The 18,808-nt window shown below is 61.6% G+C and overlaps 1 protein-coding gene across 2 annotated transcripts in view; it reads left to right on the top strand.

The window, feature by feature from the left end:
* SCUBE1 (signal peptide, CUB domain and EGF like domain containing 1) overlaps positions 1-18,808 on the top strand; it is a 96,617-nt gene that overhangs the window by 49,382 nt on the left and 28,427 nt on the right. The window contains exons 5-7 of one of the 2 annotated variants that reach the window (XM_036301133.1): positions 9,202-9,327; positions 13,164-13,280; positions 15,597-15,686. In XM_036301133.1, the coding sequence (XP_036157026.1) occupies positions 9,202-9,327; positions 13,164-13,280; positions 15,597-15,686 (333 nt within the window). The remainder of the gene's footprint in view (positions 1-9,201; positions 9,328-13,163; positions 13,281-15,596; positions 15,687-18,808) is intronic. The other variant, XM_036301134.1, reaches the window with a different exon arrangement.

Below are 18,808 nucleotides of genomic sequence, written 5' to 3'. Positions count from 1 at the left end.
AATGCTTGAGCGGTCAGGCGAGTGGCTGCCTGAGGGTAGTGACTCACGTAAGCAGCTTCTCCAGAACTCAGGCCGTTCTCCTGTCCAGCGCTGGGTGGGAGGGGACCCAGTGCTCTTGGCATCAGTGGCTCGTCTCCCTCTGCTCAGGGCTTCCAGGCACCGGTTCTGGCCCATCACAGCCCACACTTGCCTCCTGCTCAGCCCCTGACACAGCAAGCAATGCAGTCCCTCTCCGGTCCACAGCCGGGCGGCCAGACCAGGCCAGTCCCAGGCTCCACTGCCCCTCATTGTGGTCATATGCTGGGGGCCTCTGCGGTCCCACAGTGGACAGGCCACCAAGGAGGCAGCACCTTCAAGCTGCCTCCCTCTCACATGCTGCTCTTTCCTCTGAAACCTCTGTCATGTCCATGCTCTCTGTGGCATGGCGTGGTGCTGGGTGGTCAGCATGGGACTGAGCAGCAGCCTGTTCAGCTCAGAGGGAACCGGTTCTGCCTGGGGGCTGTGAAGAGGGGGCCAAGCGGCCCTGAGACTAGGGGGCCTCTTAGGTGGCCAGCTGAGCATGGCCTGGGACTCTGTGGGGATTGGGTGGCTGGGTATTGTGGGGAGGAGAGGGTGAGACACCGGCTAATCCAGTAGAACGAGGCCTTGGTTGAAAGTAGTGGACTGAAGGCAGCTGACCTTGGAAGCCAAGTTGGCGTAGGGGTCTGAACAGAGAGGCAGAACCCGCAGGCAGCCGTGCAGTGACACCCACTCAGCCACAGCATGCACCTGGCCCTTGGGGCTGAGCCCACTGCTCAAAGCACACCCCATCTTGGGACTGGCTGGGGGAGCTCCTTGGCAGAGGTCACTGGGGAGTTTTCGGATGCAGGCCCCTGGGATGGGTCAGAGCAGAGAGCCATGGGTCCCAGGATGCTGCCCTCTCTGCCCTGTCTCTGCCCTTGTCCTGGCACCAGTAGCCACAGGTGAGTGGGCAGAGTGCCCTCCCCCACTCTCCTCCAGCCTGGTCCTTGACCTCCCTCTGGACTTTGTCTTCCATCGGCTGCTCCTGCTCCCACTTGCCCTTGGCCTGCAGGCGGACAGGACACCACCCTGGCCACCCCCGCCTTAGCCACCAGATGCCCCCATAGGCCACCCCCACTCTTCTCAGCTCGCAGGTCTTTACACTCCTGACCACCTGTATATCCGCAGCTTCCCTGGGGAATATTTCAGGTGAGCTATCATCCCCGTCGCAGGAAGGAAAACCTAGCGGGGCCACACTGATGGGCAGTATCCAGATGGGAGACCGGTTTCTGATGACACAGCCAGTTCTGCTCCACCCACCGCCAGAGTCGAATGAACCAGCCCGTAGACAGAGACCCACGGGCCCTCCCGAACTGCCCCAGCCACATGGGACTTAGGATCCTGCCAGTACGCCTGGCGGGTGGGCGCCCCCGCACGGCTCCTACAGGGCCAGGGACATCCCCTGCCCCCTGCTTTCCGTCATCAGCTGTGGGTGCTGGGGCCCTTGTGGGTGTATGTGGCTGGAAACTCTGTTTTCAATGGGGTGAACTGGTGTGGCCACGCCCCAACCTCAGGGCTGCCCTCCAGCTGCTCCTCAGGGTGGGCGGGCCAGGCTGGAGGTGAGGGTCTCGGGTGTGCAGGTTCCCCTCGCCCCTGTCTGCTGCAGACCAGGTGGGCGGGAGAATAAACAGCTCACCCACCAAGCGGGAAGATTCATGTGCTGTGGGAGAGGGCCGGTCCTGGACCTGCGCAGCCGGAACAGCCCTCGAGGCGGGGACAATAAATCCAGCCCATTATTTTTTACGAGCCTCCCACCCCATAAACAACTCCTCTGGCTGTTGGTGAGCCAGCTCCATGCCCTTCTCCTGGCCTGGCCTCCAGCCAGCCAGGCCAGGCCGCCCTGCGGGGACCCCAGGCCTTACTTCACGAGTTAGTCATGGGGCTTCCCGCACGCTGCAGACCCTCGGCCCCCCAGCGTGTGGAGTACAGGGCAGAGGGCCAGCCCCAGGCCAAGAGGTAGTTGATCCTGGCCCCGGCTCTCTTCTCAGCCACAAGTCCTAGGGCCTCAGTTGCTTACCTGTATAATGGGACGAACAGTATTCAATATAAAACTGTTCATGAGGATTGAAAGGAGATGATACATACACATGGTGTCCCCTGGTGACTGTTAGCTGTCACTGGGCAGCAGCATGTGCCACCCCCTGTGCCCAGACTTTGACACAAGCCACCAGATCCTGAGATAACCTTGTGCCACAGAGCTGTTACCCCTACTTCGCAGGAGCTAAGAGGCAGAGCTTTGTCCATGGTGAGTAAAGAGCACAGTCAAGATCTGAACCCTGTCTGACCGGCTCCTGAAACCAAAGCCACTGAACAAGCAAAGGGATAGAAGAGCAGGAACAGGGGTTGCCGAGCAGCCGGGAGCCCCTCGAGGCACACGCCTCACCCTGCCACTGAGCCTCCGGGTCCCCCTGTCGCATCCCATCTCCAGACAACAGCCAGAGCCACTGTTGTGGACATGCTGGCCCTGTCACCCCACTCAGGACCTTCCACAGCTCCTCCCCACGCTGTGCACACGGTGGCGCATCACAACACACCGTCTCTCCTGCTTGGAGCACTGCCTTCCCCGCCTTCCCCAGCCTGCACTGCCTCTGTTCTCCTGTGACCAGGGAGCCCTGTTTCTGTGCCGTTTCCTCTGCCTCAGTGCCGTTCGCAGCTCCCACTTCCCGACAGCTCCTCACCCTTCAAGCCCAGCGCGCCTGCCCCTCTGTGAAGCCCTCTCTGCCTCAGGCAGGCACCGCGTGGCTCAGAGGGACTCGCCCTCTTGTGGGGACTGGTGTGCCAGCTCCTGAGATGGGCGCACGTGTGTCTCACGGCCAGCACAGGGCGGGGCAGAGGAGGCTGCCAAATGGAAGCAAGAAGGGCACCAGGCTCCTCGCAGCGCCCAGAGGACCATCCCAGGCTGCAGGGGGCCGAGGTCTGGCTGGGCACCCAGCCTGGGCTTGCTCCGCTGCTGCGTGCAGCCTGAGGTCAGTTGAGGCCTCGCCCGCAGTGGTGCCCACATGTGTCCCAAGTTCAGAGACTGCCCGGCTCATGCTCCCTGCCTCTGCGTGTGTTGCTCCCTCTTCCAGAGCACCTCCCTCCCTGCGGACTCCTGTTCCCAGGCCCACCCCAGTGCTGACCCGTTATACCACCCATGTGTTTCCCTAGTGAGGGGACAGCCAGCAGTCTGCCCCAGTGGGAAGATGTGGCCGGAGTCCTATACGTTCCCAGGCAGGGCTGTGCCTGCCCTCGATACGCGCTCTGGGGAAGGGAAAGGCTCTCAGCGTTTATTGATGCCTGCGTGTCCAGGCCCTTGGCACCCTTTCATCCCAAAGGCCCCTGGGAAGTCACAGTGGCCATCCCTTTGTGCGTTGAGGGAATGCGGTGTAGGGCGGGCACCAGGAACAGCTAGTTTGGAGCCAGGAGCCACTGTGCTCTTGTCCACAGCACGGGATGGGCGTTGGAGGAGAGGTGGGCCGGGGGAACTGCTCGTTCCTTCAAGAGTCTCCCACTTGTGGCCTGGAGTTCTTATTGCCGCCTCCTCCTGGTCCCAGGGGTGTCTGTGGGAATGCTCTCGAGGCCCCCACGTGGGGCCCTCCATCTAGTCACCTGTGGCAGGAAGAAACAGACTTGTCCCTGGTCACGGGCAGGCCGACTTCCCCCACGGCTTCATTCAGGCTCCCTGTGGAGGGACAGATAGGGTTGCCAGACAAAATACAGGACTCCCATTTAAACTTGGGTTTCAGATAATAAATCCTCTTTCAGCTAGGGGACTGTCTAGGGCGGGGGGGGGGGGGAATGGACACATATGTAATACCCTTCGTAGTACTTTAAGCAATAAAATAAAAAAAAGAAAGAAAGAAAAAATAAATCCTCTTTCAGTATAAGTATGACCAAGGCAACATTCGGGATATGTTTATACTCAGGAAGTACCTGCTGTTGACCTGAAACCCAGCTTTACCCAGGCTTCCTATGTTTTTAGTGCTGGATCTGACAGCCCTTGTAGAGGGAAGGAGTGAAAACTCAGAGGCCAGCACGTCTGGCGGCCCTCTGTGTCCCAGCCACCTGGGCCTCGGGGCGTGGACGTGCTCCTGGTGCCGCCTAGTGACCAGCCGGGGAAGTTCAGGGCGGAAGGGAGGGGAGGTTAGCCCTGGGAGGGGTGGAGGAGTCCGAGGGCGTGGGTCCAGGGTGAGGTGAGGCTCTGTTGGGACCAGCACAGAGGAGGCCAGTGCAGCGCAAGGGGACTGGGCACCCGCTGTGTCACGAGGTGGCTGTCGGAGGGCCCTGCGCTGGAGCCATCGCCTCTTTACACCCTTTAATGATCTTCCTCCTTTTCCGGGGAGGAAACTGAGCAGGTTCCAAGGCCACACACGTTACACGGCCGGATGGGGATGTGAGGCAGCGCCGGTGGCACCTCCCATGGCATCTCCACGCTCGCCTGCCCAGACTGCGTGTGGTCCTCAGCTGTCGGACAGGCTCCTCCCTGCTCATGGAGGCCGCTTTCCGGGGCTCCCGGGGCCAGGACTAGGAAGGCACCAGGATGGGAGCCACGTGTCCATCCCTGTTTTCCAAGAAGGCAGGCCAGCCCACCCCCTCTGCTGTCATCTGGAACGTCAGCAGCCAGCCAGGTCTCAGCTCTCCCCACCTCCGTCTGTCATACACCGCGCCTGTCCACGGGAGCGGCCGTGGTGGTGGGCGTGGTCGCATCTGGAATGCACCCCTGGCGAGGAGGAGGAACAGAGGCCCCTTGAGAGCCGCTGAGGCAGCCGAGTGCGCATTTGGCCAGGGGGCTGGGACCCCTTTGGGCCTGCTGTTGGAGTGGCTGGTGGGGGGGGGGGGGGGAGGCCTCTCTGAGCCTCAGCAGCATCACCTGTCAGGGACCTGCTGATGCCACCTGGCACTCAGTCATGAAGATGGTCAGTTCGGGATGTTTGCAGAGAGCCTGGCGCAGGTCCTGGCACGGAAGAGCTCTGGGTGAGAGGAAGCCCACAGTCCCAGTCGCTCCCATTTCCCCGGTGGGGCTGCCCCTAGGGATGCAGCTGGGGTGGGCGGGGCTCGTGGTCAGCGGGGGGTGTCATCTGGGGCAGTCAGCTGCTGGCACCCCAGCCAGGCCTGGAATTTCCCGGAGGATGTCCTGTGGAGCGCAGGGTGGGAACAGAGACCTGTTTCTGCGAAAGCCCAGGCATCCTAATGCGAGGCCGTCGGAGCACCGTCCAGGTGCAGGTGCTGCTGGAGTGCAGGAGGGACGGAGGCAGATCCGCGCCGGGCAGCCAGGCCTGGGCCTGAGCGCAGACAGACGCTCCCTGCAGCCTGATTGCCTGGAAGCCCAGGCTGGGCTCCTGTCCGGCCTAGGGACTTGCAGGAAGGATGGAAACAAGGAGGGCCTCCTAGAAGAGGTGACACCAAGCAGAATATCAATGGCAGTAGGAAGCTGCCATTCGAAGGAGGGGAGAGTGTCCCAGGCAAAAGGAAATAGATTTCCAAAGGCACCAGGGGAGGAGGAGGGCAGGCTGAGCAGGCCGCAGGAGCGCATCCCTGTTGTCAGGGCCACAGCAGGCGTGGGGACAAGAGGACTTCGAATGCCACACTGAGAACTTTAACCCAACGCGGTGCGCCCTGGGTGGGGCAGGGCACACAGAAAGCTTCTTAGCAGTGGAAAGACAGTCTGTTTATATTCTAGAAAGTTCCCCCTGCAGCTGGAGAAGGGCAGGCCTTCAAGTCAGAGGAGCAGGGGTCTGGTTTGGTTCTACCCCGTCCTGCTCAGGGGACCAGGGGCACATCGCTGAGGCGCTCTCCACTGCTCTGTACAGCGAGGATGAAGCTGCCTCGCTGGCAGGGTGGTCTGCGAGGTCGGTGTTCTCTGTGCCAGGCCTGGGCTGGGCTGGGTGCTCAGGAATGTACAGGCATGCTCCAGCCCTCAGCAAGCTTGTGGGGGGGTTCCGGGGGCACCGACAGGTCACCCTCTGACTCAGGGAGGGCTGGGCGAGGAACTAGGTACTTCAGAGAAGCAGGCGTTGAAGATGGGCTTGGGGAGGCTGAATGTGGACGTGTGGACGGAGCCAGGCAGGTCAGAGGCTGGGTCATCCCAGGGCTCCCGTCACCGCGGCAAGTCCACGCAGAGATGGGGTAGCAGGGCTTCCCTGCCCCTCCCCCGCACAAATGGCCCATCACCTCCTTGGGAGCACAGGCCCCACCCGCAGTCCTACTCCGTGTCCCTGGGGAAGTTGCCAAGCCTTTCCTCACCTACTCTCCTCTCTCCTCACCTGCAGAGTGGGGGTATCAGCACCTCCTGTGCAGAGTGCTCCTGGGGCTTAAAGGAGATCACTGTGCTCAGCCTGCAGCCCAGAGCCGCCCCATCTGCCTTCCTGCAGGTCCCCCAGATCCGCCCCTCACCTCACCTCGCCTCCGTTTTGACCTCTCTCTGGCGGCTCTGGGAGAAGGTGGTGTCATCGTCATCTCCCACCAGGCCTGTCCCCGGTCCCTGTGCTGTTCCTGCGCCTTTCCCGAGGCAGGACCTTTCCGGCGCTCTCCGCTCCCCCCACAGCACGCGGGTGTTTGTTTTCCCTGCGTGGCTGGGCAGCTTGCTGACGGGCCATTCCTGCCACCCCACGGCCGCAGCCTCTTTCTGGGCTGCCTCGTTTTCTATTGATGAGGTGGGAGCTGGGAGGCGGGGGCAGAGCAAGGTGATTGTTCTTCCCGCCCTGCTCTGCTGTTCCCACTTGCCTTCCCTTCCCGGATGTGTAAAGGACATGGATCCAGAAAGTGATGTTATTGATGAAGTCGCCATAGCAACGACCCTTGGGAGGCACACATTCCAGCTTTGTTATCCTGGGGGCAGTGGGAGAGACTGCTCCTCATGCAGACTGGGCGCGCCCCCGCCCTGTGAACTTCGCTTTGCAGAAGGCCACGTACACACTGGTTAGGGGCAGGCAGATCCTGCCGCCATTGAACTCTGTGCACATTCTGGTGGAGTATCCGAAATGATGCAAGGCTTGGGGACAAATCGGCCCTGATGGGGAAGGCAGCGAGGCCTGTCACGGCCACAGGAGGAAGCACTGGGCACTCGGAGAGGACGGCGCTGCCCGGGCCATGGCTCTGCCTCTCACACGTGTGGCCCTGGCACATCTCTCTCCCAGCCTCATCCAACCTCCATGTGCTTGCTTGTGAAAGGGGCATGGCGGTAGCCTCTCACAGCTTATGCCGAGGGTTAGGTTAACCTGAGTATAGTCCAGGGGTGGGCAAACTTTTTGACTCGAGGGCCACAATGGGTTCTTAAACTGGACCGGAGGGCCGGAACAAAAGCATGGATGCAGTGTTTGTGTGAACTAATATAAATTCAAAGTAAACATCATTACATAAAAGGGTACGGTCTTTTTTTTTTTTTTAGTTTTATTCATTTCAAACGGGCCGGATCCAGCCCGCGGGCCGTAGTTTGCCCACGGCTGGTATAGTCAGAGCCCAAGTCCCCGTATCACATCTGAAAACCTCACAGAAAGGGGCTCTGGAATGTGTCCTAAATCTAGCCTCCTCTGGTCCCCAGCCCCTCCAGGCTCCTCCATCTCTCTCAAGGTGATACCCACAGCCTCCACCTGCTGCTGGCCTGCAGTCGTGCCCTGCTTCCCCATGGCGTCCAGAGATCTGGCCCAATTTACAATTCCTCCCGCTCCCCCTGCCAAGGAGGCCCTCCAGTCCCTACCTGCACCCTGAGCAGCCTCCCCGGCCAGAGGGAGGAGTGCACGTGCGTGAGCGCCTGGAGGCAGGTCCTGTGACTCCACGTTCACAGGTGGAAGTTAAACCTCAGCGGTGACTGACTGCCCGGGCCCTGCAGCAGCTGGCGGAGTCTGAATTGGGGCCTGGCCATGTCGCGGCAGAGCGTCTGTCTCCTGGCTCCCCGCCCCATCCTGGGCACCAGCGAGACACTCGGTCCAAGTTTGCAGGACATAATTGGATTTGGATGGGTTGGATCAAATTAGATTTGACCTGGCAGGCAGCCCGCCAGGCTGGCACTGGGCCCTGAAGACCGGATTTCTGGGAAGGACTCTGAAATTGTATCTGGCCAGGGCGGCTCACATGACCATCTCCTCGGGAAGCAGGTGCCTGCGGAAACGCTCAGGCCCATGGCAAGTCCCCTAATAAATTCTGGGAACTCCTCACAAATCACTAGGAAGATAAATGTCACCTGGGGTCAACGGAAGTGGGTCCGAGTCACTCCAGGCAGTCAGGAAGGGAGATCAAGTTGTCTGGAGGGGGAGGGGCCAGGAACTGGGGTGACTGAGGAGGGCAGACCGTGTTCTCGCCATCATACCAGTGCCCTCAGCGCTGACTGGGCAGGTTGCAGAGGCCAGGCCTCCGGGGACATGAAGCGGGTGGTCCCTGCCCCCGAAACCTGCGGGCAGCCCAGCTGCATTCTCAGCGAGGCACTTGGGCAGGAGGGGGAGGGGGCTTCAGAGTCCGAGGCCCGGGTTCAGGGCCTCGTGGTGCCTTTTAGCACACCGTGGGCCTTTGGGGCGGGCAGCTTATCACAGTTCCCTGTCTCTCAAGGGGGTGCTTGTCTTTAAAGGGTGCACATGGAGCTGGAGGCCAGCGCCTGGTTGAGCAGGGCTTTGCACTTGGGGGTGAGGGTTCTGGGGGTCCTGACCCAGGTACATGTGGAGCCCCTCTGGCAACTGATGGGGCTGGTGTGGTTCAAGGCATGGCCGTGAGGCTGGCGAGGACGAGGCTGGGCGGTCCCGTGGTGGGTGGCCTTGTGCAGAGACTCAGTGTGAGAGGTGGGTGAGCGGGACTGACAGTGCCCGGGGGACACCTGAGGCTGGCCAGGCCAGGTGAGCTGGGCTCTGCCTGCCTCAGAGGAGCAGATGGCATTTCTGTGCAACTGAAAAGTGCCGCACACACTGGCTTAATGCCACCTACGCCCGCTTTAGTGGGGACATGTCTAAAGCCCTGACCTGAAAGCCATTTCAGAGACCAGTTACGGTGCGGCTCTCGGGGCGAGGCTTGGCTCCAGACCCGGGCACCGTGTCCTTGGTTTGTCCCCAGAGGCCCTCTCTCTGGGTGGCTCCGTACGCTCCATGTGACCATGATGTTTCATGGGCTGTCTCTTTCCAGCCTGAAATTTTCTTTCTCCCCTGATCCCCAACCCCTCTCTTGTCTGTCTCTTCCCAGAGGGTATGAACTGCATGAACAAAGACCATGGCTGTGCCCACATCTGCCGGGAGACACCCAAAGGTGGGGTGGCCTGCGACTGCAGGCCCGGCTTTGACCTTGCCCAAAACCAGAAGGACTGCACACGTAGGTAGATGGAGGCAATTGGGTCTGACATCCCCACTCGTCTCCTGTCGTTGCTTTATGTGTGTGTGTGTGGGGGGGGGGGGTCTGTCCAGTCCACTGGACTTGACCCAGGGAGGGCTCTCAGCCGCTGGGGGAGGAGAAGGCAGGGCCCCTGAAGTGGTCTGGGGGCATGAGGGACGGGGCCATGTTTTCCCACCTGGCATAACACCACCCACACAGCCTGAGCTGGGCCGGGTGTTCCATAGGGCCCTGCACGGTGGCCCTGTCAGTGTCTCCTATACCCCCCTCCTCTCCCCTTGACCCCAGAGACCCACCACCCTGAGCTCTCATCTTCAGCGGGAATGGAAGGCAAGGCACAGGGGTCTACAAGCCTGGGTTCTGGCGGGCAGCCCTCAGTGGCGGGATGATAGAGAGCAGGAGAGGAGCTTGGTTCTGCAGGGTCCCAGCCCAGGCTGCAGCCTTGTTCCAGGAGCTAAGATCAGAACTCACAGTCCCCCCTGCAAGGCCCATGTAAATGGTGCCACGCTGGGAGGCCTGTGAGTGAGGCCTCTGGCAAAGGGGCCATTTCAGTACAGCTCCGAGGTCAGCCTGCGGGGCTCGAGTGAAATGCAACCTTTAATGGGGCCCCCCAGCTCCCCAGGAGGAGTGGGAGCCAGCACTGAAGTAGGACAGCGCCCAACACACCCAGCTAGTCCTCAAAGCCTGTCCCAGCGCAGCCCCCATCAGCTGCGTGGGGCGGTGGGAGGAGGCCTCTGCTCACTGGGCAGCTGACGCCCAGACTGCTGTAATGTTTGCCCGGGTCTGCGGGGGCGGGGGGGGCGGGGGCGCGCTGGTGGAGCATGCCCAGTTCTGGCACAGGCCGGTGCTCCACACCAGGCCCCTTCCTGATGCAGGACGTGGTATGGAGGAGCCCAAATCCAACTCCCCATAGGGAAGTGGCCCATCTTGGCCATGGCAGTGGGGGCCTGAGGCCAACCAGCTCATAAGGAAATGGCCTCGCTTTCCACCTTCATCTGCGGAGAGGACAGCGGCCCTTGTGGTCACCATCCTCCGTCACTGATTCTCTCAGGGTCATCCAGTCTCCCTCGGGTGCCAGCCACACCTCTCCCAGCTCATGCTCTCCTGCAGCAGTGACCAAGGTCTGGGGACCGGTGTGCATTAGGCACAGTCCCTGTCTCCAAGGGCTCGCCCTCCAGCCCCCACTCATGGTTCAGCCATTCCTCAAGGTGAAGACGCTTCCTTCTGCCACGGTGTGGTCCGAGGAGTGGACGAGCCTCCTCTTCCCCAGTCTCTCCTGTGGGGTCCGAGATAAACACTGTGGTCGCCAAGGGCAGGCACTTGGCCATGTGCCCGCTCCAGCCCAGGCCTCTGGCCAGGCCTCCTGTCCCTACACCAGAGACGTTCCTTTAACTGCAGAGCAACCTGCTGCCGCCTGGCCACCTCAGACCCAAAGCTGAATAACTCTAGCCGTTCGGTCCTCCTGCCGGTGACCCGGCTTCCGCAGGACCGAGGCCCGGGCGGCACACGTGGAGCCGGCAGCTTGCTGGCAGGCTGGGCCGGAGGGAAGCACCTTCCTGCGTGAGAGACGCCCGCTCTGGCCAAGCCCTGAGCCAGCTGCCGGAGGGAGAGCTGCCAGCCGCGGAGATGGCCGGGCTGACCGCGCCGCCTCGCTCTGAAATTCCATCTGGACAAGTGCTGCAAGGGGACACCTTACTCAGAGAGCAGCTCCTGATGGCCGGCCTGGTCAGTGTCAGGGAAAGCAGGGCCCTGGGTGCGGCTAGGACTCTCGGCCTCGCCCAGCAGAGAAGAGCCGAGCCCTTGCCCAGAGCATTTGCAGGAGAAGAAACATCAGTCCTCGCTCCCTGCTCAGATGGCTGTCCACCCAGGCAGCTCTGGACTCTTCCGTGTGGCTCCGATGGCAGGTTAGAGTCAAGTTAGCGATGACCTTGAGGTCACTCGAGGTCCAGGAAATTCTAGCTCTGGAATCGGGTTGGGAGGTGAGGCCTGGCCCAGCCTCCACGGACCAGCAGGACCACAGGGGCCCTGCACTCCTCCAGAGGCAGGACCCACTCCGGGGCCAAGGGAGGGTTCCCCGTTCTTCTCGGTCTTCCCAGAGCTCCAGGCTCGGGTGCTGACTTCCGTGTAAGCTGTAGGCTCTCCAGGTGCTCACAAGCTCGGCCTGGGGTCCTCTGTGGAAGGAGCGAGGGGCCCTGAGTGTGGCCCTCCCTTGAGTGGCCTCAGGCCGTGTCCTCACTTCCAGGGCGTAGCTCACGTCCTGGCACCCAGAGCTGGGGAAGAACGAACCGCAGTGGCTGAGTGCCCACTCCCGGCTCCGCCGCCCACTCTGCAACGGGCCTTTTTCAGTCTGAAAAGGCATGAGGTTCTCGCCCAAGGCCAGGCTCCACAGGATCTCCCTCCCCTGGGATCCACGCTAAGCCACCACCGCTGGAACCCTGGGCCGGAGATGAGCTGTTTCAGGGATGGGAGAGGCTGACTCCGCACCGCCAGGCTCCTGTGGAGAAGGGGCCTGCGGACTGTGCTCGAACCCCAGCTGAGCCGAAGCAGCTCTGCGGGTCTGAAGGGTCACCCAGGAAGTGGGTGCCTCCTTCAGCTGGACCTCAGCTCCCTGCAGAAGAGGCGGCCTGGCCTGCTGGGACCTCTGGTCTCTACAACAGCCTCTGGGACACTGACAGGTGCCATCACTCGGGACGGGTGCCTGCGGAGGCTCCGTGCACTCGCGGGGAAAGGGCCGGCCTGAAACCGGGCTGCAGAACTCGGCTCCTTCACCGGGGCCTCGCCACCTCACGACCCCCCTAAACCAGCGCTGCTCACGGGTCACCCGACGGAGGTCATTTATTCAGACTGCCAATTCGGAATGTTTAGCCCCTCTGACCGTGGTTGGTCTGAGATTAACTTTGGCATATTTGATCTTCATTAGGGTTTTGCCAAGGGCATTAAAAGTGTAGATAAAATTCTGGACAAGTGGCTAAGGATCCAAGAAGATGCGCTGTCCTCGGGGCCTGGCGTGGTGGCGACAGGCACCTGCGGCCTGGCTGCAGAGGAAAGCAGGGTGGCAGCCCTTCCCGCCCGGAAAGGGACAGCAGCACGTTCCCTGTAAATAAACCTGCGTTTGTCATCTTTCCTACAGACTGGCTCCTTTCTGTTCGGCCCCTTTTCAGCCGCCCCAGGTCGCTGGAACATTCTAAGATTCTGGCTGGAAAATACCAGCCCCTCCAGGCCCTGGGCATTGCAGACTGTGTAACATGTTCAAGTCAAGGTCATTTCAAAATGCACCGAGGGACACTAACTGGCCATTTGGACATGGCCTGGGGGCATTGGGGCTGTGAGGGGGTGGGATTTGAGATGCTGCTGGGACTGGGAGAGAATAGGCACCCAGGGGACACCCTCCACACCCAGAGCATAAGCCGAGGAAAGAAAGCTGTCAGGAATCAAGGGATGAGTGTCCCCTCTCCCCGTGTGCACCCCCCCCCCCCACTTCAGACTGTGCCTGGGTTACAGACATGTGCCCCATCGAGTCAGGCTCGAGTGTCTGGTGGCCCAGGATCAAGTTGTCTAGCTTCTCCCTTCTTGACCTCACACTGTCGGAGTGCATTGGCTGTGTGCCCCTCTGCCCAATGTCCCGGTCACCCACGTCCCACCCAGTGACCTCTGGGGAATGATCAGTTCCACCCACGACCTCGAGGGCTGAGGTCAGGAGAGGTCTCATGCCCTCTCCCCCCCCCCCCCCCCCCAAAAAAGGAACCACCAACACCGAGAAACTAACCGTTCTTGTCGTTCTGTTTATACTTACGTCTCTACACTCTGGGCCTAACTAGTGACCTGTAACTATGGAAACGGAGGCTGCCAGCACAGCTGTGAGGACACAGACACAGGCCCCATGTGTGGCTGCCACCAGAAGTATGCCCTCCACTCGGATGGTCGGACGTGCATCGGTAAGTAGGCGCCTTTGCCGCGCTGGCAACCCTGCACCCCCTGCCCCCCATGGAAGGCGCCGTGCGGCCCTGATGTCAGCCAGCACCCCCTTGTCCCCATTTCCAAGAAAGGAAGCTTAAGGGAAGCCAGGAAAAGTGTGCCCCACGGAGCTGAGGAAAAGCCGCCTGCGGAGGCGCCCAGGGCGCTCAGCCCCAGGACCAGGCGCCTCTGCTGGGGGTCACACTGGGCGCTCTGCGTGTCCTCCTCCTCGGGGAGCGGCCCCAGGAGGTGGTCTGCGGGGAGGAAGGTGTGTGCCCAGGGTGGCAGCTCCGGTCTGAGCACAGGCTTCCCTCCCTCCCTCCTGTGGAGACACGCAGGCTCAGCAGCCTCCTCACAGCCCCGTCTCAGAGCTGCGTCTTCATTCAGAGCTCCCCTTGGCCAGGGCGCCGCTGGTGTTTCTACTGCTGCCCCTTCCCCAACTCATGGGAGCTCTGGCCCAGCTCCCTCGCCCACCTATAGAGGCCCTTCTCCGCGATGCCGCTCCCGTCACCTCCCGGCTGCAGGGAGTCTCCATGGGAGGCTGGGTCACCCCCTCCTGGCCCTTAGCTCCCAGGGAGCTGGAGTCCTGGGAGCACCTGGTCCCTAACCTCTAGGAGTTCCAGCCCCGCTCAAAAACGAGAGGAACTCTTAACTGAGAAGAAGGAATGTCAGGGTTGATGTCATCCACCTTTGTTCTCTTTCTCTTCAGTGATGGCGAGCTTTAGAAGCCCACAAGTCAGTTACCATGGTTATATTTTTGTTTTTTAAAAACGCCCCATTTCGTATTATCTGACTGGGAAGGTATTTCTTAAGGGACTTGCAAGTAACAAAAATAGGGGGTGGCAAGCAGGCAAAGCCATGCGCCCAGAGGTTGCTGTCCCCTGTGACTCTGATCCCTGGTATCTGAGAGTTGGGGGGGGGGGGGGGGCAGAGTCCCATCCTAGTCCCTGGCTGTCGTCCCAGGTGCTGCTACCGTGCGGTTCTCCCTTCCTCTGTGTGGTCCCTCCTCTCCAACAGCCGTTTTTGGTTTCATTTTATCTCATTCCTCCTGCTTTTCTGGTGATGGTCCCTGATTGCCTGTCTTGTCTGATAACTGACGTTCATTAATTATTTTCAGAGCCAAACCAAACAAAATTCAAAGCAAAACCCGGTCTCAGACCAGTGTCTCCATTGCAGCCTGATCCCATCTAGACCTCCTCTCGCCCTGTCTCTGCCGTCCCCCGCCCCTCCCTGTCTCGTCTGCCGGGGTCTCCCTCAGTGTTTGCCTCTGCCGGCCAGACACCCACCCAGCCTCATCTAACACATCTTGTCTTTGTCCGCCCGACTCATCCTTCCTCATTTTTATCTTGTAGTGTCTGCTGCATGCGACAGCCCCTGCTTGGGCCCTTTCTGACGTAACTTCCCCGGCCCCGCTCTCCCTCCCCTCCCCTTAGAAGCCCGTGCCCAGACCCTGCTCCTGGCCGTGCTCCCTGCTGCTCCCTGCCCCTGAGGTTCCCCAGGAGCAAGCGAAGGGGTCTGCCCACCTCCCACTGAGCAGAGAAATGGGACCAGCTCACCTCGTGCCTCTCCACGGGCGCTCCTGGCAGAGCTCCTGCCAGCGCCTCGCGGGCTCTTCACGCTCCTGACATGACTGCCCATCTTCACAGCCCCTTGCTGAGCACCTGAGCATGTCACTCTAGTCCTCTATAGACAAGCAGGCAACCAGCGCTGCCCCAACCGATCGATCCCTGGTTTCTGTGTGTTCGATTGGATCCATTGCTGTGTGTGTGTGTGTGTGTGTGTGTGTGCGCGCTTCTGTATGTTTTGTTCTTAGTTTTGCATGAGTGTTTGGCACTCTCTCACGCCCTGGAGATAGGGTATCTGCTGCCCAGGCACAGCCATCACCGGACCTTGCCGCCCTGTCCCCTTGTCCTGTGCTCGCCCTGCGCCTGCCCTCCAGCCCAAGCCAGGCTGTCTAACTGCTGTCTGCGTGGGCTCTGCGGGGGTGCCGTCTGCTTCTGTGGCCCCCGCAGATGCGTCCTGTGTGCTCTGACCTCAGCTGCTGTCTCTGTGTGCACGTGGGCCCTGTGTCCCACCTGCGTCCCTTTGTGGTCACACACACCCCCGCCCTGCCCTGCTGCCTCTTCACTCTGCCCTGAACACCCACCCTGGAGGTGCCTGGGTTAGCCCCTTGGCGAGGACCCGTGCTGGCCCGCATGTGTTGGCTGTGTGTGCCACGCGGAAGGCTGACTGTTGGGCGCGGGAAGTGGGCTGTCACTAACCAGTGGCTCCATGTTTGTCCCTTACTTGTGTTTTAGAGAAGGATGAGGCTGCAATTGAGCGCTCTCAGTTCAATGCCACGTCAGTAGCTGATGTGGACAAGCGGGTGAAACGGCGGCTCCTCATGGGTAACACTTTTCTTCCACTTCCTTTGTTGTCCTTGCACCTTTGCACGTATGCACGTGTGTGGTATGTGCCGGCGTGCGGGGGTCTGCGTGGTGCTGGCGTGTTGGGCTGTGAGTGTGTGTGCAGGCCTATGGGGTGTGTGTGTGGGGGCTGTCCGTCTGTGTGGTGTGCCCACATGTGTGGGGTCACGCGAGCCATGTGTGAGTGTGGGGGGCTCCACTCCAGATGTGAACTCACTTTTTCCTTTTTAAAGTTTTTGCCCTTCATCAAACACGTGTATCTCTTTGTGTGTTTGTAGCAGAGACCCCAGAGCCCATGTCAGGTGGCCTCTGCGTGTGAGGAGTCGTGTGCTGTAAACCCCTCCGCATGCAGTAAATGCAGGTTGGCAGTCAGGGTCCCGGGACCAGCACGGCGCACAGGCGCAGGCGTAAAGGGGGCGTTTGTGTAGGACAGGCCTGCGGGCGGCCCGGCGGTCCTCCCCGTCCCCTCCCTTGGAGAAAAGCCACATTAGGAAAAGAGCCACATCTCTGTTCAGGGCATCCCGTCCACCCTGCTCGCTGTATAGTTGGGAAATTTGCTACCGGAGAGGGGAGGACTGGGTGAGGTCATCTACAGGCCTCACTCAGCCCCGCCTGACCCAAGCCCCGTGAGTAGCCCCACCCGCTGGGCTGCCAGCCTTGGCCCCTCCTCCACAGGACCTCTTGGGCGCCTGCTTGCCTTGGGGGGTCCACACAATGTCAGCTTCACTCTAGCACTGCCCCTGCCCGGAGGAGGGTGGGGAGGGGGAGGGAAGGGAGGAGGAGAAGGTGATTGCCCCCCACTGAGCCCCGCCCACACAGAAAGCTCAGGCGGTTCCACAGTTCTGGCCTGGGGGGCGCCAGCTGCCTGGGCCCTGGGAGCACAGCTAGGGTGTCCTAGGACGGCCACAGCCTTCCCTATGGCACTGATAGGTCACCCCAGCCTTGGGAGCTGTGGGGCCAGGCAGGGCCAGGCAGTGCGTTTCCATGTCTCAGGTGAGGAAACAGGCTCACTGGGTGCCCTGGCCGTCCAAGGTCACACTACCCTGAGCTGAGCCCAGAGCGCTGGCAGTGTGGGTCATCTTAACTGTCACGGGACCATGGGGGTCAGGGCCTGCATGGCCTGGAGAGGTCACCCAGTCTCTCGTCCTCCTGGGGACCTCCAGGGGCCCCGGTGCCTGAGGAGGAGGGCGGTCTGAGTGGGGCCCCGGGAGGGAGGCGCCCGTGTGCTGGGAGTGGGGCTCTGAGGGGCAGAGGAGGGCATGGGCTGGCTATGGGTGCTCTGCGGACCCTGAAGCTCTGGCAGGAAGCCCTGTTTCTCAGACGGGAACACTGAGGCCGGAAGGCCCGGGATTCCCCTCCGGTCACACAGGCAGGTAGCTGAGCTCAGGCGGAAGCTCTCTGGACGGGGCTGGCTTGTCGACTTGGGCCACCTGGGCTGGCCTGGGAAGGGCTAAGAGGCCCCTAAGCAGTCAGGCCCAGTGCCCTCCAGGAAGGTGGGAGTCAGCACCGGGGACTTTCTGGAAAGGTGTCTAGACAGGATCGGTGTGAACCTAAGAGTTGCCAGTGCTCTGAGGTCCGAGAGGGCCCAGGCCCCTCAGCCTCCTGGAGAGAGGCAGGCACAGCTGTGGAGGCCAGAGACCGGGGCAGGGACCAGCGCGAGGGGGGCAGCAGAGGGCGGAGTAAGTGGGCATCCCGGGGGGCGGCGGGCGGGCAGTGGCGAGAAGGCCTGTGCTCTTGCTGGTTAGCGCTGGTGGGTTGTGGCCCAGAGCCGTCCTGGAGATGAGGAAGGGGGCACCTAGGGCGCCGCCAGCCACCCTCACCCTGGTTTGGGAAGCAGGTGTCAGCGGGGGCGAAGGGAATGGGTGCTGACTGGCCCCCCACATTCCCACCTCTTTGCTGTAGAACCCCTCCCATCCCTTAGAGCCTCTCCTGTCCTCCGGCGGAGCCCTCCCTCCTCTGGTCTTCCTGCAGCACTGACCCCAGGGCTGAGGCCGACAGCCCCGGCCCCAAGCCTTAGGCAGCGACCCTTAGAGGCCCGGAGGCACCTCGAGCCGCTGAGACCCCCCGGAGCTCCTAATCCTAATTGTTCGCGCTGTCTCCTCTGAGAGCGCCCATGTGACACAGGCTTAGGAGCTTCGGACTTGAAGCCTTCGCTAGTGGTCCCCAGTGAGACCGGGCTCCCGAGGCTGTAGGAATAGAGGCAAGGGATGGAGAATGAGGGAGGTGACCGTCCCCGTTCTGCCCGGTGCTGCTCAGAGCACACGCTGAGAGCCCGCCCGGCGTGGGGAGAGCAGCTGAGACTCGGGGGGAATCAGCGCCACGGCCCAGGGGCTGCTCCCACTGGTGGGCCCCGGAGCCCTGTTTTGGATCCTGGGCGGGGATGGGGAAGAACGTGCTCTGAGGCCCAGGAGCAGATGAGGAAGGTGAGATAGGAGTTCACGGCAAGGTCAGGCCCGAGCCGCCACTGGCCAGCTCCTCCTGGGAGGACAGAGGTGAGCAGCTGTGGCGAGAAGCAGGGCCAGGACGCCCCTGTGGGCTCAGGTGAGCAGTGCCGTGTGGTCACTGTGCAAGGCTCTGCCAGAGTGGGCACGTGTCCCGGGGTCACCAGCAGCTTTCCTTGGCTGCAGCCCCCCCATCCTCCGAGCACGCAGCGCGGCGTCTGTTCCACCTGCTTCCACCCCACGCCTTCTCCAGCCCCCTCCCACTTGTAAGGACCGTGTGACCTCCTGGCCCACCCAGAGCATCCACAGGGATCTCCCTCCCCAGGGTTCTCGTTGAAGTCAGTCTCCTGAGGCCCTTTCGCCAGCGCGCACAGGGGGTCGGGACATGGCTCCCCCTTGGGCGGGAGGAGCCCCCAGAGGTCCAGGCGAGGCCACTTCTCTTGACACATTCACACTCGTGCTGCTCCCGGCTCCTGGCTCCTCCACCCCCACTGTTATCATTTCCTGCAGCCACGTCTCCAGGATCCCTGGATCTCCCCTGATTTCACCAACCATGTCCCAGGCCACCTCCCCCACACACATTCAGTCACCTCCTGGGAGCCACCCTCCAGGAGGGTGTCCTTCAGGCCCTGCACACCAGCCTGCCCACGCTTCCTGCCTCAG

Source organism: Myotis myotis, unplaced genomic scaffold (assembly GCF_014108235.1).
Source record: "Myotis myotis isolate mMyoMyo1 unplaced genomic scaffold, mMyoMyo1.p scaffold_m19_p_3, whole genome shotgun sequence".
Classification (NCBI taxonomy): Eukaryota; Metazoa; Chordata; class Mammalia; order Chiroptera; family Vespertilionidae; genus Myotis; species Myotis myotis.
Note: the sequence above shows the minus strand (reverse complement) of the source record. Positions and strands in the feature narration are given on the sequence as shown.